General features: G+C 36.1%; 1 protein-coding gene across 4 annotated transcripts in view; it reads left to right on the top strand.

Annotated features, from left to right (window-relative positions):
* LOC139984128 (nicotinate phosphoribosyltransferase-like) overlaps positions 1 to 20315 on the top strand; it is a 99435-nt gene that overhangs the window by 16054 nt on the left and 63066 nt on the right. For 2 of the 4 annotated variants that reach the window (XM_071997852.1, XM_071997853.1), the window contains 9 exons: positions 18 to 133; positions 1179 to 1375; positions 2089 to 2229; positions 3139 to 3223; positions 6546 to 6626; positions 8444 to 8546; positions 8909 to 8994; positions 9591 to 9662; positions 10769 to 10876. In XM_071997852.1, the coding sequence (XP_071853953.1) occupies positions 18 to 133; positions 1179 to 1375; positions 2089 to 2229; positions 3139 to 3223; positions 6546 to 6626; positions 8444 to 8546; positions 8909 to 8994; positions 9591 to 9662; positions 10769 to 10876 (989 nt within the window). Of the gene's footprint in view, positions 1 to 17; positions 134 to 1178; positions 1376 to 2088; positions 2230 to 3138; positions 3224 to 6545; positions 6627 to 8266; positions 8408 to 8443; positions 8547 to 8908; positions 8995 to 9590; positions 9663 to 10768; positions 10877 to 20315 lie in introns of those variants that run through there. The other 2 variants (XR_011798944.1, XM_071997854.1) reach the window with 2 other exon arrangements.

Below are 20315 nucleotides of genomic sequence, written 5' to 3'. Positions count from 1 at the left end.
TCCGTTCCTTGATTCAGGCTTTGATGGTACCAGCAACGTCCTAGCGGGAAAGTTATTCGGTATTCCAGTCAGTGGGACTCATGCACATTCCTACGTCATGGCACATACAGGAGTATCTCAACTAGCCCACAAAGTAAGTCAACGTTTATTCTTTGCTTCAGAGGATGACGTGAGGCAGAATGTTTACTCTTGATCAGTGAATTAATTGATTCGGTATCGTATTGTATAATGCTATGCAAAATTCTGTGTTAAATGCTGTGTAAAATGCTATGCAAAGTGGGCAAATTGCTATGCAAAGTGGGCAAATTGCTATGCAAAGTGGGCAAATTGCTATTCAAAGTGGGCAAATTGCTATGCAAAGTGGGCAAATTGCTATGCAAAGTGGGCAAATTGCTATGCAAGTGCATACAGTAGATGCATATCAGTTATAGTACACAGGAACACATAGTATTTTATTAGAGACAAAGTTAATCATAACCTTCAAAACTGATATGCAACATTTTTACACTTATTCATTCCCCGTCGATTCCGTATAGTTTAAGAAAACGGACAAAAGAGAGCGCTAAAAAATGTTTCCATAGCTTTTCCGGTTTTCGCCTTTAAGAACGCAAAGTCTCTGTAATGCTCCTTTTGAGGCTAAACTGATGATGTTTTTGGCTTCTCAGTGCAAGCCCATCTGTTATTTTACATTGAATTTATTTTCTCTGAAGAGTACTGCAAAGAGTCATCTCTATCATCGATAGGAATTCTCAAACATTAGATTCTGTACATAGCTACTGATGGTGATGGTGAAGTCTCAAATTCCAACATAGTATTATTATTGCAGAGAGTGTAATTCAGTAAAACTCTTTATTCTGCTGACTCAGTGCATTCGGATTTGTTTCATTGTTAAGATAAGAAAGTATTACAACGTTTGCTGACATCTTTACAATGGTAAGGTATAATGAAATTCATAGTAAATTATATTAAATTTGCATGTCTGGGGCTGAAAAAAAAAAACAAGATGATTTCGAAGATCCAGGCTGTCAAATGAGACAAATATTTCACTGGAACCAATATATTTGAAAAACGTATAATATTACATAGAACTCGGGCAAGATATGTTCAGTTGAACCCAGCGTTGTTTCGTCCCTAAATAAATATTTCACTCTTAATATGTTTTCCGTTTCCCATTCAAGAACTTATCTCCCAAAGACAGACCCTCAGAGTCTGTTGACTTTCTCACCCTGTGTCAGAAGTGGAAGGAACGCGTTTGTCAGGCTTGCAGAGTTTCCTTGGGACAGACAAACGATGGGGAGCTCGCATCTTACATTTCATATTCATTGGCCTTTCCTAACGGATTCCTTGCCTTACTTGATACATACGACATCTTGAGGTAAGTGCCAACCAAGATAAAACGGGCTAAAAGTACCATTAAAAGGTTACTAAGAGAGTATTTGATTACTGGAAACTTTTTTTGTTCATGTCATCCTTATATGCAACCCTCCCAGCTGCAGTCCTTGTTTTGTGGTTGCAATGCAATGTTTCTCCCCACGCAAAGATGCAATGCAACGGACATATCTAGGCTAAGGAACAAGATGTATTGATGGGGCGTTCAACTGAAACAGGGAAGAATATCTTGCTTTTCCTTCTCCTATATAACTTTTACAATTTCATCACTATGCAGTTTGTTTGTTGGAATAGCTATTTACCTCAGCAATTAATTCATTTTAAAAGACAGCCTAAGATGTTTTTCAGCACAGTTGCCACGGTAACATCACTATTGAGGTCCTACCGTTGCCAGATGCATTCATAAACTTTTGACTTTAATTTTCAAGTTGAAAAAATATACCCAACTACAACGCAAAAATAATATGAGGGATGTGGTTTTGATCTTAAGATGCAGACAGTTTCCTGCAAAGACTTTTAACCACTGGAATATATATGACTTAAGTCTTTCATAATTGCCACTACTTTGATCCACTTTGGAATAGCATTCACATAAATGCAGTTTATAGTGACTACACTCTGTTTTATCTGATCTGTCATACAGTTTTACCTCTACTTTCTTTGTCTGTCAATATTTTGCTCTTCTCCTCCTCCTACCAGGAGTGGATTACCCAACTTCTGCACCGTCGCTCTGGCCTTACACGAACTTGGCTACAAGGCGATGGGGGTACGGATCGACAGTGGGGATTTAGCCTACCTCTCCAAGGAAATAAGAAAAGTCTTTCACTTGATTTCAAGAGAGTGAGTTTACACCTTACTTAACTATATAGTGGCCAATATTATATAAGATTGTCACCAAGAAAAAAAATTATAAAAAAATTATAAAAAAAAAAAAAAGGAGAATTTGTTTACCGATATCGTTTGATAAACTGGCCTTTAATTTGGAACAAAAAGATCACAATAACTTGACAAGAATTTCGGTGTTCTGAAATAAATTCAGTCTGTTACTAATTATGCTACACACCAGGGATGTATCCAATAAGGAGAAAGCTTTTCAAAGTGCTGAATGTTATAAACCACCGTGGTTTGTACTTCTTTTGGAAATATGCCCAAACGTTGTTATATCCAGAGGACAGTTTTGTATCAAGCAACTCTTTGGTAAGAGGGTAGATAGGGATAGTAGGGATGTGGAAGAACAGATAAAACACCATGATACAGTATGTATGGTGCTCAGGGCTTAATATTAATCTTGACAAGGGGTTGATATGTGGAAGTAGGATAAAATACTATGATACTTATGGTGCTCAGGGCTTAATATTAATCTTGACAAGGGTTTGATATGTGGAAGTAGGATAAAGCACTATGATACTTATGGTGCTTGGGGCATAATATTAACTTGACAAGTGTACAATAATGAAAACTCCAATAAGCATAGTTTTAAGTGATTCCAAAGGGACTCAGCAAGATTAATACAATTTTTTTGTGACTGGATTTTTTGTTCTGTCACCGTTGTTCATTCTTTGTAACATGGGATGTTTTGGAGGAGGATGGGGGGGGGGGAGGGAGGAGGGAGGGGAGGGTGAAAGGGTGGAAAACTGAAAAGACACTCAAGTAAATTCGATTATTGCTCTTGGGTATGTTATAAGCCCTGTATGCAGTTAAAACATTTCAAAAGGTTTAAACAGAATCTTTGTTGTATTCCTTTTACAGGTTTAACGTTCCATGGTTTGCAGATTTGACAATAGTAGCTAGTAATGATATTGATGAGGAGACACTGCTTTCACTAAATCAACAGGTAAGGATGGAAAAGGAAGGTGTGCATGGGGGGGGGGGTGTGGGGGTTGGTGACAAAGGCCCTCCCCACATCTGACAGAATTAGAAATTTACATATATGCATATTCGTGCTGATTATTTGGATTCTCTTCAGTAAGAACAAGAATCATATTGATTTGCTGCAGAGGTCAAAATTTATTTGAGGTCAGAGGTCAGAGTTAAAGATTGTGTAACACAATAACTCAGAAAGGAAAGCTTGTATGAACTCCATGTATTGGTATGTGCAGGAGATCCATTTAAGTCAATGAACCTGTATTGTTTTCTGTGAAGGTCAAAGGTCATTTAAGGTCAACAGAAGTCAAAGCACAAACTTCTGTTTGGAGTATCGTCAAAATTAAAGCTTGGATGAACTCAATACTCGGTCTGTTCAGTAGATCCATCTTAGGGAGTAAACAACTGTATCAATTTCTGTGAAGGTCAAAGGTCATTTGAGGTCAACAGAAGTCAAAGCACAAACTTCTTTTTGGAGTAACGTCAAAGTTAAAGCTTGGATGAACTCAATACTCGTTCTGTTCAGTAGATCCATCATAGTGAGTAAACTAATGTATCAATGTCTGTGACTGTCAAAAGTCATTTGTGGTCAACAGAGGTCATAGTGACACACCTTGTAAACAGAATAAATACAAGAGCAACTTGGATGAAATCTTGATGTGTAGGTCACTTCAAGTCAGCAGTGGTCAAAACTTGAAAAACTTGTGTTCAGTTTTACGTCAGGTCTTCTCATTGAGCGGTAGTCATGGCCAACTCGTTTGTAATACTCTTTTTCTTGTGTGTTAACTGTACATGCCTTTAATAGAGTCTGTTTCTGCCTACCACGAATGTGCTTGCCCACTGTAATTTACATGCCCGAGGATCTGTCCGATACAAACGTCTTGGCATTTCTAGCTTATGCAAACCACAGTATCTTTATTCATATTTAAGTGTTTGAAATTTCATGTCATATGAGATCATTTTTTCCACAGCAATTAGCGACCGTCTCGCAGTGTACAAACCAAGCTAAGGCCAAATAATTGTTCACTGCGGAAGGCAGGGCTTGAATAAACATTTTTGGGGAAGTGGGCCCAATTTGCAACCCTGATTGGCTTCTTCGCTTTTCTGAAGCAAATCTGCCAAAATCAAAGGAAAACATAAGATAGCTTGTAATAAATGTGCAAGACCCTAGTATCAATCTAAAGCATTGCCACTGGCGTTCTCTGGGCAGTACAGCAAATAGATACGGGAAATTAGCTTTGTGGAAAAAAAAGTACACTAGGCTGTTCATACTAGGGTCTTTAACAAGACTAATTGAGCGGTGGCAAAGAATCAAACCAGTGTGTTTTCTGATTAAAGGCTGAGTTGGTAATTTGTCTCGGTTAATGTTAATGGTGACACACTGTGATAGAGGATACAACAAATTTAGGATTTTAATTTGATTATAGTAAAGAACTACTCACTCGGCTGTTTCCTTCTTGATCGGATTAGCTGCCAAACAAGAATACCAGTAACGAGACTGAACAAAACAGGAAATATTGTTTATTTCAAGTCACCTCCGCATCTTTAAGAATAATCAAAATATATGAACTGTTAGCAAACTGCTCATCCACTAGAGAGCCTGTGTAAGAGAATGTGTAAAAGTAAGTTGGCCTGATGTTTCGATCCTAGCAGGATCTTCTTCAGATGCTAAAATGAATAATGGTAAATATTTTCGCCTTCCACCAGTTTTCCACTCAAGCCATGCTTCTGTGTGATTAAGAAATTCTTGCATTGAAGTGATCTGTAGGCTAAAATGCCGTCTTCTGTTGGCTAAAATGATGTACTCTGTGGGCCAAAATGTCGTCCTCTGTAGGCTAAAATGATATCCTCTGTAGGCTAAAATGATATCCTCTGTAGGCTAAAATGATATCCTCTGTAGGCTATAATGACACCCTCTGTAGGCTCAAATGACATCCTCTGTAGGCCAAAATGACATCCTCTGTAGGCTAAAATGATGTCCTCTATAGGCCAAAATGACGTCCTCTGTAGGCTAAAATGACACCCTATGTGGGCTAAAATGATGTCCTCTTTGTAGGCTAAAATGATATCCTCTATGGGCCAAAATGACACCCTCTGTAGGCTCAAATGACATCCTCTGTAGGCCAAAATGATATCCTCTGTAGGCTAAAATGATATCCTCTCTGGGCCAAAATGACGTCCTCTGTAGGCTAAAATGATATCCTCTGTAGGCTAAAATGATGTCCTCTATGGGCCAAAATGACGTCCTCTGTAGGCTAAAATGACGTCCTCTGTAGGCTAAAATGATGTCCTCTATGGGCTAAAATGACGTCCTCTCTTGGCTAAAATGATATCCTCTGTAGGCTAAAATGATGTCCTCTGTGGGCTTAAATGATGTCCTCTATGGGCCAAAATGACGTCCTCTGTAGGCTAAAATGATATCCTTTGTAGGCTAAAATGATATCCTCTGTAGGCTAAAATGATATCCTCTGTAGGCTAAAATGATGTCCTCTGTAGGCTAAAATGACGTCCTCTGTAGGCTAATATGGATTTTCCCATCGGTTTGGTATTTGGAGCAAGTCTTGGTTGGGTTGCAAAAAATTGCATACCCATAATTCAAAGGGCTGGAGTACAAGATTTCTGCATTTAGTTTTTGCCAGCAAAAACCGAAAGGTATCCTTCCTGTCAAGGCATAAGTTTTCTGGTGAGAGAATGTTTAGCTGCAAGTGCAACCCACTACTTTAATTAAATGGAGTTTTTGCTGATAACTTCCAAGAAACCTTGATACTAACTGATGTTAAAATGTCATAGCAATGTAGTCTGTTATAAAGTTTGACTAGTGACAAGTTGTATGTCAAAGAAAAATCAAGATTAAAATTTATATCATTTTTGGATCTCCTTTGTTATCTTGGCAAGTGATTGGCATGCCAATCTGCTTGAGGGAGGAATGGTGTGTGTGTGCAGGGGGAGGTGGTGGGGTGGGGTGATGGTACCAGTTGCAGGTGGAAGTGTTAGAGCATAATAGTTTGTGTTTTGAGCATGGTGGAAGTTATTTACATCACAAATGCAAGGTGTTTTCCTACTAGAATCAAATCACTCTTATGTGGTTGTAGATTTATAAATTAAACTTTGAGACTAATATAATTCTTATTTCTCTCACTCAAAGTTGGGTGTAAAATTGCTTTGCTGAATTTGCTCATAGTCAACACTTTTTCTCTCTATCCCTGTATCACGAACACTTTGAAAGCTGCCTGTAGTGACACTTTGATCCATTACTATAAAGAGTTTAACTTTCCTTTCAATAATCCTCACAGGGGCACAGCATCGATGCCTACGGGATCGGGACTCATTTGGTCACTTGTCGGAAACAACCTTCTCTTGGGGTGGTGTTCAAGGTAGGTTGAGATTATTGTCTAAATCATCTTATGAGATCCCTTCCTGTTTGGTCTCTATTAGTAGGATTGTGATAAGAGCAATATATAAGGTTTGTGTCATGGCTAGGAGGGAATATACGGAAGTGTTCACAACAAAGACTTCACAAGGTAGGGGGGGGGGTGGCTGTTCCACTTAGTTGCACTGTTGGAGCTAGTTAGTGCATATTTTGTTTAGACTGCATACAACTGTTGTATATGATCAATGTTTTTTGTATTTTGTATCATTCATTATATCAATGTTCTTTGTATTTTGTATCATTCATTGTATTGCTCACCGCAGATATGTAATTTCCTTCTGGGATTCAATAAAGTTGACTTACTTACTTAAGTATTGACACTTATTTGATATTATGACAGCAGTGATAAAATTGAGTGATACTGAAAGCATGGTCAGAATAAAATTCCTGTTCGAGCTGTGCAAGGCACGGCTCCTGCAGGTTAATTAAAGCTTTTAGGAAATACAGACAGATAATAGCAATTTGTAGTAACGAAGGAAGTGGAAGACAAGCAGCACATAAATTTGGAACTACTTAGGAAAAATAATGGGTGATCCTGACACCAGTTTTGAAGTAAATTTAAATCACCCAAAAAAAAAAAAAATTCTTTGGAAATCCCTTTCCTGCTGAACTCTGGGTAATATTGATTGTAATTATTGATTGTTAATACTGATTACTAATATTGATTGTTAATATTGATGATTAATATTGATGATTAATATTGATTGCTAATATTGATATTAATATTGTTTATTAATATTGATTGTTAAAGTTGGCTCTGATGCCTGGTTTTGTGATTTTAAAAGGTACTGAATGATACCCCTAACAAAGAAATGGATATTTTTTGGGTTCCCCATAAGCTATGGACTAGATGGTATAGTTGGTATGATACTGAACATATAAGCTTGAGGTCATATTCTCAATCCAACTTCAGACAAAAATATCTTTCCTCTTTCAAAATCAGTTAAATTGATATGAGAATTAATATTAAGGACAAAATTCATGATGAGGTGCAGTTAGAAAAGTATGTATAAACATGCAGCAGCCAGTTGACAAATTTCCAAAGCTAATACCACTCTATACTGTCCTCTCATATCATGCTTCAAGGCACTCATATTGACAGTATAAGCAGTTCCCAACCTCAAATTGTACTATTATACTTATAACAGTCCTTCGTAAAAGATCAAGTATCACATGCACGGTACGGTACTACTATGGCAACATATGTGTATGGAATGCGAAAAGAGTGTTGATAGGTACGACTTTTGTACAGTACTAAATTATATGATATATCAGATTTTAGTTCAACAAAAAGTACTCTAGTTTTGACTTTCAGAAACGTCTCACGAACCCCGTGGGATGGACTCACTCACCCCCTGGGGGTTCATGCACCCCAGTTAGGGAACCCCATGAGTTAGCTTGTCAAAGGAATAATTGGTCATGCAGTTTTGTGCTTCATGCATTATACATTTCGTAGACAGAATATCTTTTACATAATGATCTTATTGAATATTAATACAAGTGGCCAAATGTAGTGTAGAAGAAATCAAATAAAACTTGCTGGTATGAATATGCATGACCTATTTATCATTTTATACTGTCTAGTTAGTACAAGTGGATGAGTTGGCAAGAATCAAGCTCAGTCAAGATTTGCCAAGGTTACATAATGATGTTATTGAATATTCATATTTATACTATTGGCCTAACTGTAGTGTAGAAGAAAACAAATAAAACTTGCTGGTATGAATATGCATGACCTATTTATCATTTTATACTGTCTAGTTAGTACAAGTGGATGAGTTGGCAAGAATCAAGCTCAGTCAAGATGTTGCCAAGGTTACCATTCCTGGTCAGAAAACTCTCTGCAGACTATATGGCAAAGATGGTGAGTTCATCAAACAGATTATTCAAGTCCGATCGTCTGCTGTTAATTTTAATGTAACCCTCAATGGTAATGATGATTTTGGATCAAATTATTGCAACAAAACTAGAAGGGTCATAAACTAACATCCAAAAACATGCCTTTCTCTGATCTTTCCTTCCTGTACCCTTTCTTTTACCCCTGTACCCCTTCCATTATCATTCTTTTACACCTTTCCTTTACCCCTTTCCTTTAGCCCTATCCTGTACCCCTTCACCTTCCCCATCAGCCCACCCCCCTGCCACTCCTTTTCCTTTTCTGCCTTCCTGAATCTCTTCAAGATCGATGACGCAATCAGGGTGTTACGATGATTGTCTCATTCGCAGGTCATGCTCTCTTGGATCTCATGCTGAGAGAGGAGGAAAAGTTACCAGAGAAAGATCAACGAGTGCTGTGCAGACATCCATTCGAGGTAAAAAGATGACCACGGATGGATGTCGGGATAAGTGCTGCAGCATCACAAATCCTCTTATATCTCTTAGAATGTATTTCACAAATATAGGCCTATGCACTTGATTTTTTCTGCACAAAACATTTACAAAGAAGTTTTGCCTCGAGTTCTGTTGTAAACCAAACATAAACGTTTAGATATTGTAGCAGAATTGATCCTTTTCCATTTGACAAGGTGACATGTGTGCTTATAGTTGCTCAGTAATAAAGATAGCCAGGGGGCTATTTTATTCCTCTCTGAGAGAGATACTGGTCTTTGTTTAAACTTAAATGTTCTGGAACTTTCAAAACAGTTAATATTCTTTATACAGGTTACATAGATATTCCCAATTAAGGAGATCAAAATAGTAATAAAAAATCCAAATTTTGCCTAATATATGGAGGGAAAAAAAGGTTGAGGTGGCTTCCATTAAGAGGAGGGGCAATCTTCACATCTGTGAGTTTAAAATTCTGCTCCTTTACAGAGGGGGGGGGGGGGGGAAATTATACAATATTTTCATCCAGAAATTATAGTAATTTGATCTTATTTGAATGCTTTTATTTTTCTACCGATTGTAGGAATCAAAGAGAGCGAACGTTATTCCAGCCCGGGTCGAGGTTTTACAGAAACTTTGTTTTGAAAATGGCAAGGTAAAATCCTAGATTTGATCAAGTTTAATATATATGTATGAATAATAAAGAATATATTCATGTCTGTGAGGTTATTCCTTTTGGGGTTATTTATGAAGGTCAGTACCAGTGTTACCAGCGTTAGCATTTTTACACTAGATTAAGCATTTTTAGACTTTTCTGGTGTTCAAGTGCACGTTTTTTTTCAAAATTGGCCAAATCTAGCGTTTTTTGCCCGAAATTGATGGTTCACAAAAAAAGAATTGCACGTATCCGAAACATTCGAGGTGAAATTACCGCTTGGCAACACACTAACTTATTTATATGTTACTTTTACACAATGTTATCGTGGTCGATGTATTTATTATGAATAATGCAGAACATACGTACAGCTGAGGCGCACGTGTGCATGTAGTAAACGTGAGGAGAGGAACTGTGGGCTATTGTGTGAGTTTATGTACACACTACGTACACAGCCTACTGCGGATTGAGACGATAATGGTTTCTTGCAGTTAAATTTCCTCTGAATTAGTTGTAATTTTGTTGATTCTGCAGTTGTTTTGTTATGGTTCTGAGCAATTATGACATCAAATTTGTTAAAATAATCATAAAACTGTCTATCATATGAATAAGTGCAACTTGTGATGGAAGGTAATAGGCTACATTACATATGTTCATGAAAATCTATATCTAGCGTTTTCTGGGGTTTTACTTTTGCAAATCTAGCGTTTTTTTGGCATGTGCCGCTGGTAACGCTGGTCAGTACAGGAGAAAACAGATCTTCCCTGAGTGCCGGAAAAGTGAGTTGCGAGATTTTGGTATGAGGTGTTATACTTCTTGATGCTCCTCAACTGTATGTATAATATAATAATGGGTTGGCCCTACGTCATTTCATTATTCTAACAAACCTACAAAGAGTGGTGTGTGGGTTTGGCCCTGCAAGGTGGGAAAGCTGGGGGGGGAAGGAGGGCAGATGGGAGAAGGACCATAATGAAGCAGGAAAGAGGGTAAAGGGGTAGGAGGAGTGGTTAGGGGGTTGGGGTGGAAGAAGGAGGTGTTGGTGGGATGTTGATTTTGTAATACCATGTGCGCAATTAACATCTGTATCCTTTCTTCATATCCCATAGATTTGTTGCAACATTCCTAAGTTGAAAGAAATAAAGGAGAGAGTTCAGGTTTCACTGAAATCCTTGAGAAACGACCACAAGAGAGCCTTGAACCCGACACCATACAAGGTATGACGTTCCTTTAAATTGCAAACTTTTTTGGTTCAAATGTACGATAATGGAGGATTCTGATTGTCTCTAAGTTATTCTGAGATGTTGCAGAGTTGGTGAAGTAAATTCACAAATATCTAAAATGTTTGGGCAATCAGGGTTAGGGTTGCAGTGAATGAAATACTTTAAACTTTGAAATTTAATTGACCATTATTTGGCGTTCTACAGAATCTGTGGGCAATAATTATGACCTTCTACACCAGGTTTTTTTAATCTCGTTCAGTATACTAGTTGTCTTGTAATCCATAAAATTGATAAATTCAACAACATAAAAAAAAGTTAAAATTCTTTTTGACTTTTTAAAGATGTATGTAAATCAAAACATCCTGATTAAAAAAAAAAGATTTCAGTTTGGACTGTTTGCTGTTTGAACATTCTGCTCCAAGAGTGTCTCTGAAGCGAAGACTTGCGATATGATAAATGCAAATATGAAATGTGATAAAAGGTCATTTTGTGATAAATTGTGAAAAAATGTGATATATTTTTGCGTTGAAATGTAATGAAAATGTTATTTTCTGCTTTTCCAAGTTGGATACAAATGAATGAATGAATGAATGAAAACTAAAGCAAAAGAAAAGATTTTGTTATCAGTGTGCGACCATGACGTCACGTTCTCGTAGGTCCAGTTCACTTTGGTTAAAACTTGCCAAATTTTTCATTATTATCATGATTTCAAAAGTGGCAATTGATAGGTACTGTAGGAATTGATGGGGAACATTACCAGGACGCAGTATATGTTTTCTCATTTCATGCATTCTTATTCTAACTTATTGCATGTATTTCACATATTCTTATTACTGTATATATGATTTTTACTTTGTAAAAGTAGCCAATATACAATATTATTCTTGTTCTTTGTGCATGTTGTTTTGCACCCTTGTGACAAACAGTATTTATATCAGTGAGTAAGTATTTTATCATCATTGCAGAGTAAGTGTGTGCTACTAAGGCACTAGGGGAGGGGGAGGGGGAGGGGAGGGGGGGCAGTTTACTACAGCTCAAGTTAATATTAGATAAAGAAAGATATTCTAATTTTCATAGTGTTCATGTTGCTTGCAACATGGAGAATTCCAAAAGGGAGAGGAGGTGGGGTTGGATGGGGAGGAGGAGGGGTTGGATGGGCAGGAGGAGGGGTTGCATGGGGAGGAGGGGTTTAAGGGGGAAGGGGATGTGGGGTTTCAGGGGGGTGGGGGAGGGGATGCCGGTAACATAATGACCCCTAGGGTCCAACCTGGTTTCGATACCGCTGATTTAACATGTCTTAGCTGAGTCTGTTAGGTTTTAAAACTGTTCAAGTTTCATTCTAGGTGAATCCTGAAAGAAACCAGTTTTCTTTTTAAATCGATGTGTCTTTTCATCCTTTGCACGTATAACTTCAGCATAAACTGTCTGCCATAGTAAGACTGTGCATACCAACTTAAGGTTCTACGTCACTGCACTCAGTTAGTGTTTGTTTTGGTGTCGGCATTCAGCCATTAATTTGTTTCTTTTGTTCAGGGTACACAGGCCTGGGTTCAGTAGAATAAATACTTCTCGGCTATACATAAGTTGCATTTTTTCGTTGCGGGATTGTATGGACTGGCTTTTGTGGTAGGAGTGGGTTTTTGTGAAACAATTGTCCACGATCTGTAGGAATTTTGGCCTATATTGGTCTTCACGTTTTTATCGTACAGTAGGGTGGGTTATTCCTCGTGATATTTCGCTGTCTGTTTCCTCTTGGTTTTTTGTCTTCTTTGTTGTTTATAAGGTTGTAATCGTATCCACTATTGTTCAATGCCCTTTGATATATGGGTTCAGCTGCATTAAATTCTGTTTCTGATGAGGGTATTTCTGATATGTGCTGGTTAATGCCTTTTGGTATGTTATTCAGTACCTGAGGGGGGATGTTAGGTTTGATGCTTATGTAGAGTGGGGTGTTGTTCGGCTTCAAGTATGGTTTGTGGCTTGATGTGGACAGGTCTTGGGTGACGTCCAGGTAGAGTGGGGTGTTGTTCGGTTAGAAGTATGGTTTGTGGCTTGATGTGGACAGGTCTTGGGTGACGTCCAGGTAGAGTGGGGTGTTGTTTGGTTTCCAGTATGGTTTGTGGCTTGATGTGGACAGGTCTTGGGTGACGTCCAGGTAGAGTGGGGTGTTGTTCGGTTAGAAGTATGGTTTGTGGCTTGATGTGGACAGGTCTTGGGTGACGTCCAGGTAGAGTGGGGTGTTGTTCGGTTAGAAGTATGGTTTGTGGCTTGATGTGGACAGGTCTAATGTGACGTCCAGATAGAGTGGGGTGTTGTTCGGTTTCCAATCTACTGCCTTTCTTGTTGGCTTCTGCTGTTATCTTGAGGTTGCTGTTCTTAAAAGTCTTACAGATGTTTTTCTTTATATTTTCAATTTCTTTTGGGGTTGTGGTTGAAGATGCCGAGCCCATCGTCTCCGTAGAGGCCGATGTTGTTCCCATATTTAGCGTTGAGGATAGATAGCATGTAGCAGACCAATAGTTAGCAGCATTCCGCACCGTCTAGGCTCCCAATGGTGATGTTGAAAAGGTTGTTAATGCGTTTCTTTTGTCATTGTGTGTTATCGCTAAATACAATAGTGTGTCAAAGCTTAAATAATTATTTCAATTTCCTCGTCTATTTTGTGGTATAATTGGACGAAGTCTAGGGTGTTGAGGAGGAGCTTTTCAGAGATTGAGCGGTAAAACTCCACGATGTCGGATACAATAAAACTGCAGTCGGGTATATTTGCGACATCGTTATACCATTTTAATACGTCCCCTGTGCTTTTCCACTGGTTTATGTTGGTTTTGCTTTTGATGTTGGTGATCGCTCTGTCTAGGATGTGGTTGCTTATTTATGTCCGATTTCAGTTTTGGTGAGGTTATCTTAATGATCTTTCAAAGATATGAACGCATCTTTTTCTGCTAGTTGATCTATGGTCGTCTTACTCAAGTATGTACAGTATGTATTTTTGTATTTTAGATCCTCCTGCAGGCAGGAACTCGCGAAGAAGCCATCATTGGCTTATCAAAGCAGCAAGGCTGACCAAAGTCAGTCTCAAATTCATATTTTAATGTCCATGATTATGAATTGTCAATTGTCAACAACTCTGTAACTGGACGACATACATTAATCTTGGAGTGACTCAAACTTGGGACCTTATGATTGAAAGGTACCGGGTTAACCACTGAGCTAACACTCCCTTACTGCTACTTGTGTGTTACTGCTTATTTCTTTGCTTCTTTGTTAAGGTTAGCTACTTCTGCTGGGCTGGCTTAGTTTTTTTTGTTGGATTGGTCATGTTAGCGTGAAGTAGAGATTCATAGTCCTTTACTTTTATTTTGTAGTAGTTTGTGGTTTTTATCAGCTTTTACTGTTACTCTCTTGTCCTGTTTGATAATACTTAAGTCTTGTTGCAATTTGTACTGAAATTGATCATTTATTGGTTTCCATACGGCTTTGGCGATTAGTTTATCCAACTCTTCTTCGAATACTACAAGTTCGGTGATCTATTGTGCAGGTTTTCTAGATTTAAAAGAGTGTCTTTGTGTTGTTTCATGCGTCTGGGTGGAGGAAGTGCCATGCATTTTTCCTAAGCCGGTCTTTGAAGGAGATGGTTTCTTTCAATCCACTTTTTCATGAAGTTTGCTTCGTTTGAAGTTGGTATACATTCGGTTGAATAGTTAAGGTTTATATGATTCATGGTTGGTGTACTATCCACAAGATACTCAACCGAAAATAATCACGAGCTAGTATATTGACATAAGAGTTTGGTTATACACCTCCAAAAGTGCTCGACTCTGTTTAGGAAGAGCCTGTATATAGATAATGGATGGTGTACATATATATATATATATATATATATATATATATATATATATATATATATATAGGAATAACGGAAAAACTGTTAAACAACTATGCTGCATTTAGAGAAAGGCTGGATCTCGAGTGAGATACAATAATTGAATTAGGTAAGTGATTGGAAGTAAAACAGCCAATGTTTGGTTTATATATATATATATATATATATATATATATATATATATATATATATATATATATATATATATATATATATATATATATATATATATATATATATATTTATTTATATATATATATATATTTATATATATATATATATTTATTTATATATATATATATATATATATATATATATATATACATATATTACCTGGGTTATGTGGACGTTGGCATATGACAGGGTTACGGGGACTACTAGATGTACACAAGCTAGGCCCGTAAAAATTAAGTGGTTTCTGCTGTTATGGTGAGTGGAGCTATCTATACCTTCAGAAATGCAATTTTATTTATTGAGAGAAAAGTCGGTATACATGATAGTGTGGACATTATTATGTGGACAGTCCCCATAATCCCCCTGTATACTAACTTTATATACATTATACATAGCAGGCAATGTAAAAACGATTGTATATGCAAGGTGCACAATATGCGTACATTTTAATACTTAAAGAAAATCCAGACCAAAAGTCTAAACAAGTGGCGAATCCGTGGAATTGCATATCTAATCGCCACACACCAAATACAGACATAAACTACTGACAATACCCATGCAATCTACCCAATGTAAGGGAAATGTTAATGATATGGGTATAAGCCTTTTGACCCTTTATAATGTACTCACTTATTGCCATAATAGTGTATATGTATGACACAAAAAACAATTACCAAAGTTAAAATGAAGTATATTCGTTTTATCGAAATATGTGGTTAGCATGGTTATGGTCAGTGTGAATTAGAATAGCTGATCATTTCTGAATAAATTCAAGAGGAGCTTTGCTTTAGAGTCAATATGTTATACCACATCATGTGTATAAGATTATGTGGACGGTCCACATAATCCGCTCATACATTACGATTATATATTCCAATTGAGATTACGTGTGTTACAGAAAAAAAAAGACGTTAATACTTCTATATGAATATATTCAATACATTCAATACAAATGATTTAAACAGATCTTCGAGTTCGGTAAATACAGGATATAAAACAGACCCATATTTGACGGGTTGATTCTTTACTGAATCTGTCGATATTTGGTGCGGGGTCTTTCATAAGAACGGTTATTTGGAATTAATAGAGTTGATAAATGTTATGCCCTAATTTTGGTTTATAATCAATAAACAATACAATGAAATGTGTATAAGATTATGTGGACGGTCCACATAATCCGCTCATACACTTACGATTATATATTCCAATTGAGATTACGTGTGTTACACAAAAAAAGGACGTTAATACTTCTATATGAATATAGTCAATACATTCAATACAAATGATTTAAACAGATCTACGAGTTCGGTAAATACAGGATATAAAACAGACCCATATTTGGCGGGTTGATTCTTTACTGAATCTGTCAATATTTGGTGCGGGGTCCTTCCTTTGAACACAGTTATTTTGAATTAATGTAGTTGATAAATTTTAAACCCTAATTTTGGTTTATAATCAATAAACAATACAATGAAATGTGTATAAGATTATGTGGACGGTCCACATAATCCGCTCGTACACTTACGATTATATATTCCAATTGAGATTACGTGTGTTACAGAAAAAAAAGGCGTTAATACTACTATATGAATAAATTCAATACATTCAATACACATGATTCAAACAGATCTACGAGTTCGGTAAATACAGGATATAAAACAGACCCATATTTGACGGGTTGATTCACTAATGAATCTGTCGATATTTGGTGCTGGGTCTTTCATAAGGACACAGTTATTTTGAATTAATGTAGTTGATAAATTTGTAACCCTAATTTTGGTTTATAATCAATAGACAATACAATGAAATGTGTATAAGATTATGTGGACGGTCCACATAATCCGCTCGCACACTTACGATTATATATTCCAATTGAGATTACGTGTGTTACAGAAAGAAAAATACGTTAATACTACTATATGGATATATTCAATTCATTCAGTACACATGATTTAAACAGATCTACGAGTTTGGTAAATACAGGATATAAAACAGACCCATATTTGACGGGTTGATTCCTTACTGAATCTGTCGATATTTGGTGCGGGGTCTTTCAATTGAACACAGTTATTTTGAATTATTGTAGTTGATAAATTTGTAACAATAATTTTGGTTTATAATCAATAAACAATACAATGAAATGTGTATAAGATTATGTGGACGGTCCACATAATTCGCTCGTACACTTACGATTATATATTCCAATTGAGATTACGTGTGTTACAGAAAGAAAAAAAAGACGTTAATACTACTATATGAATATATTCAATACATTCAATACACATGATTCAAACAGATCTACGAGTTCGGTAAATACAGGATATAAAACAGACCCATATTTGACGGGTTGATTCTTTACTGAATCTGTCGATATTTGGTGCTGGGTCTTTCATAAGAACACAGTTATTTTGAATTAATGTAGTTGATAAATTTGTAACAATAATTTTGGTTTATAATCAATAAACAATACAATGAAATGTGTATAAGATTATGTGGACGGTCCACATAATTCGCTCGCACACTTACGATTATATATTCCAATTGAGATTACGTGTGTTACAGAAAGAAAAAAAAGACGTTAATACTACTATATGAATATATTCAATACATTCAATACACATGATTCAAACAGATCTACGAGTTCGGTAAATACAGGATATAAAACAGACCCATATTTGACGGGTTGATTCTTTACTGAATCTGTCGATATTTGGTGCTGGGTCTTTCAATTGAACACAGTTATTTTGAATTAATGTAGTTGATAAATTTGTAACCCTAATTTTGGTTTATAATCAATAAACAATACAATGAAATGTGAATAAGATTATGTGGACGGTCCACATAATCGGCTCGTACACTTACGATTATATATTCCAATTGAGATTACGTGTGTTACAGAAAAAAAGACGTTAATACTACTATATGAATATATTCAATACATTCAATACACATGATTCAAACAGATCTACGAGTTCGGTAAATACAGGATATAAAACAGACCCATATTTGACGGGTTGATTCTTTACTGAATCTGTCGATATTTGGTGAGGGGTGTTTCCTTAGAACGGTTATTTTGAATTACAGAGTTGATAAATTTTTATGCCCTTATTTTGGTTTATAATCAATAAACAATACAATGAAATGTGTATAAGATTATGTGGACGGTCCACATAATCCGCTCGTACACTTACGATTATATATTCCAATTGAGATTACGTGTGTTACACAAAAAAAGACGTTAATACTACTATATGAATCAATTCAATACATTCAATACACATGATTCAACAGATCTACGAGTTCGGGTAAATACTGGTTTTAAAACAGACCCATATTTGACGGGTTGATTCTTTAATGAATCTGTCGATATTTGGTGCTGGGTCTTTCATAAGAACACAGTTATTTTGAATTAATGTAGTTGATAAATTTTAAACCCTAATTTTGGTTTATAATCAATAGACAATACAATGAAATGTGTATAAGATTATGTGGACGGTCCACATAATCCGCTCGCACACTTACGATTATATATTCCAATTGAGATTACGTGTGTTACAGAAAAAAAGACGTTAATACTACTATATGAATATATTCAATACATTGAATACACATGATTCAAACAGATCTACGAGTTCGGGTAAATACTGGTTTTGAAACAGACCCATATTTGACGGGTTGATTCTTTACTGAATCTGTCGATATTTGGTGCGGGGTGTTTCCTTAGAACGGTTATTTTGAATTAACAGAGTTGATAAATTTTAAACCCTTATTTTGGTTTATAATCAATAAACAATACAATGAAATGTGTATAAGATTATGTGGACGGTCCACATAATTCGCTCGTACACTTACGATTATATATTCCAATTGAGATTACGTGTGTTACAGAAAGAAAAAAAAGACGTTAATACTACTATATGAATATATTCAATACATTCAATACACATGATTCAAACAGATCTACGAGTTCGGTAAATACAGGATATAAAACAGACCCATATTTGACGGGTTGATTCTTTACTGAATCTGTCGATATTTGGTGCTGGGTCTTTCATAAGAACACAGTTATTTTGAATTAATGTAGTTGATAAATTTGTAACCCTAATTTTGGTTTATAATCAATAAACAATACAATGAAATGTGTATAAGATTATGTGGACGGTCCACATAATTCGCTCGCACACTTACGATTATATATTCCAATTGAGATTACGTGTGTTACAGAAAGAAAAAAAAGACGTTAATACTACTATATGAATATATTCAATACATTCAATACACATGATTCAAACAGATCTACGAGTTCGGTAAATACAGGATATAAAACAGACCCATATTTGACGGGTTGATTCTTTACTGAATCTGTCGATATTTGGTGCTGGGTCTTTCATAAGAACACAGTTATTTTGAATTAATGTAGTTGATAAATTTGTAACCCTAATTTTGGTTTATAATCAATAAACAATACAATGAAATGTGAATAAGATTATGTGGACGGTCCACATAATCGGCTCGAACACTTACGATTATATATTCCAATTGAGATTACGTGTGTTACAGAAAAAAAGACGTTAATACTACTATATGAATATATTCAATACATTCAATACACATGATTCAAACAGATCTACGAGTTCGGTAAATACAGGATATAAAACAGACCCATATTTGACGGGTTGATTCTTTACTGAATCTGTCGATATTTGGTGAGGGGTGTTTCCTTAGAACGGTTATTTTGAATTACAGAGTTGATAAATTTTTATGCCCTTATTTTGGTTTATAATCAATAAACAATACAATGAAATGTGTATAAGATTATGTGGACGGTCCACATAATCCGCTCGTACACTTACGATTATATATTCCAATTGAGATTACGTGTGTTACACAAAAAAAGACGTTAATACTACTATATGAATCAATTCAATACATTCAATACACATGATTCAACAGATCTACGAGTTCGGGTAAATACTGGTTTTAAAACAGACCCATATTTGACGGGTTGATTCTTTACTGAATCTATCGATATTTGGTGCGGGGTGTTTCCTAAGAACGGTTATTTTGAATTAACAGAGTTGATAAATTTTTATGCCCTTATTTTGGTTTATAATCAATAAACAATACAATGAAATGTGTATAAGATTATGTGGACGGTCCACATAATCCGCTCGTACACTTACGATTATATATTCCAATTGAGATTACGTGTGTTACAGAAAAAAAAGGCGTTAATACTACTATATGAATAAATTCAATACATTCAATACACATGATTCAAACAGATCTACGAGTTCGGTAAATACAGGATATAAAACAGACCCATATTTGACGGGTTGATTCACTACTGAATCTGTAGACATTTGGTGCTGG

The sequence above is a fragment of the Apostichopus japonicus genome, chromosome 17 (assembly GCF_037975245.1).
Source record: "Apostichopus japonicus isolate 1M-3 chromosome 17, ASM3797524v1, whole genome shotgun sequence".
In the NCBI taxonomy this organism is placed as follows: Eukaryota; Metazoa; Echinodermata; class Holothuroidea; order Aspidochirotida; family Stichopodidae; genus Apostichopus; species Apostichopus japonicus.
Note: the sequence above shows the minus strand (reverse complement) of the source record. Positions and strands in the feature narration are given on the sequence as shown.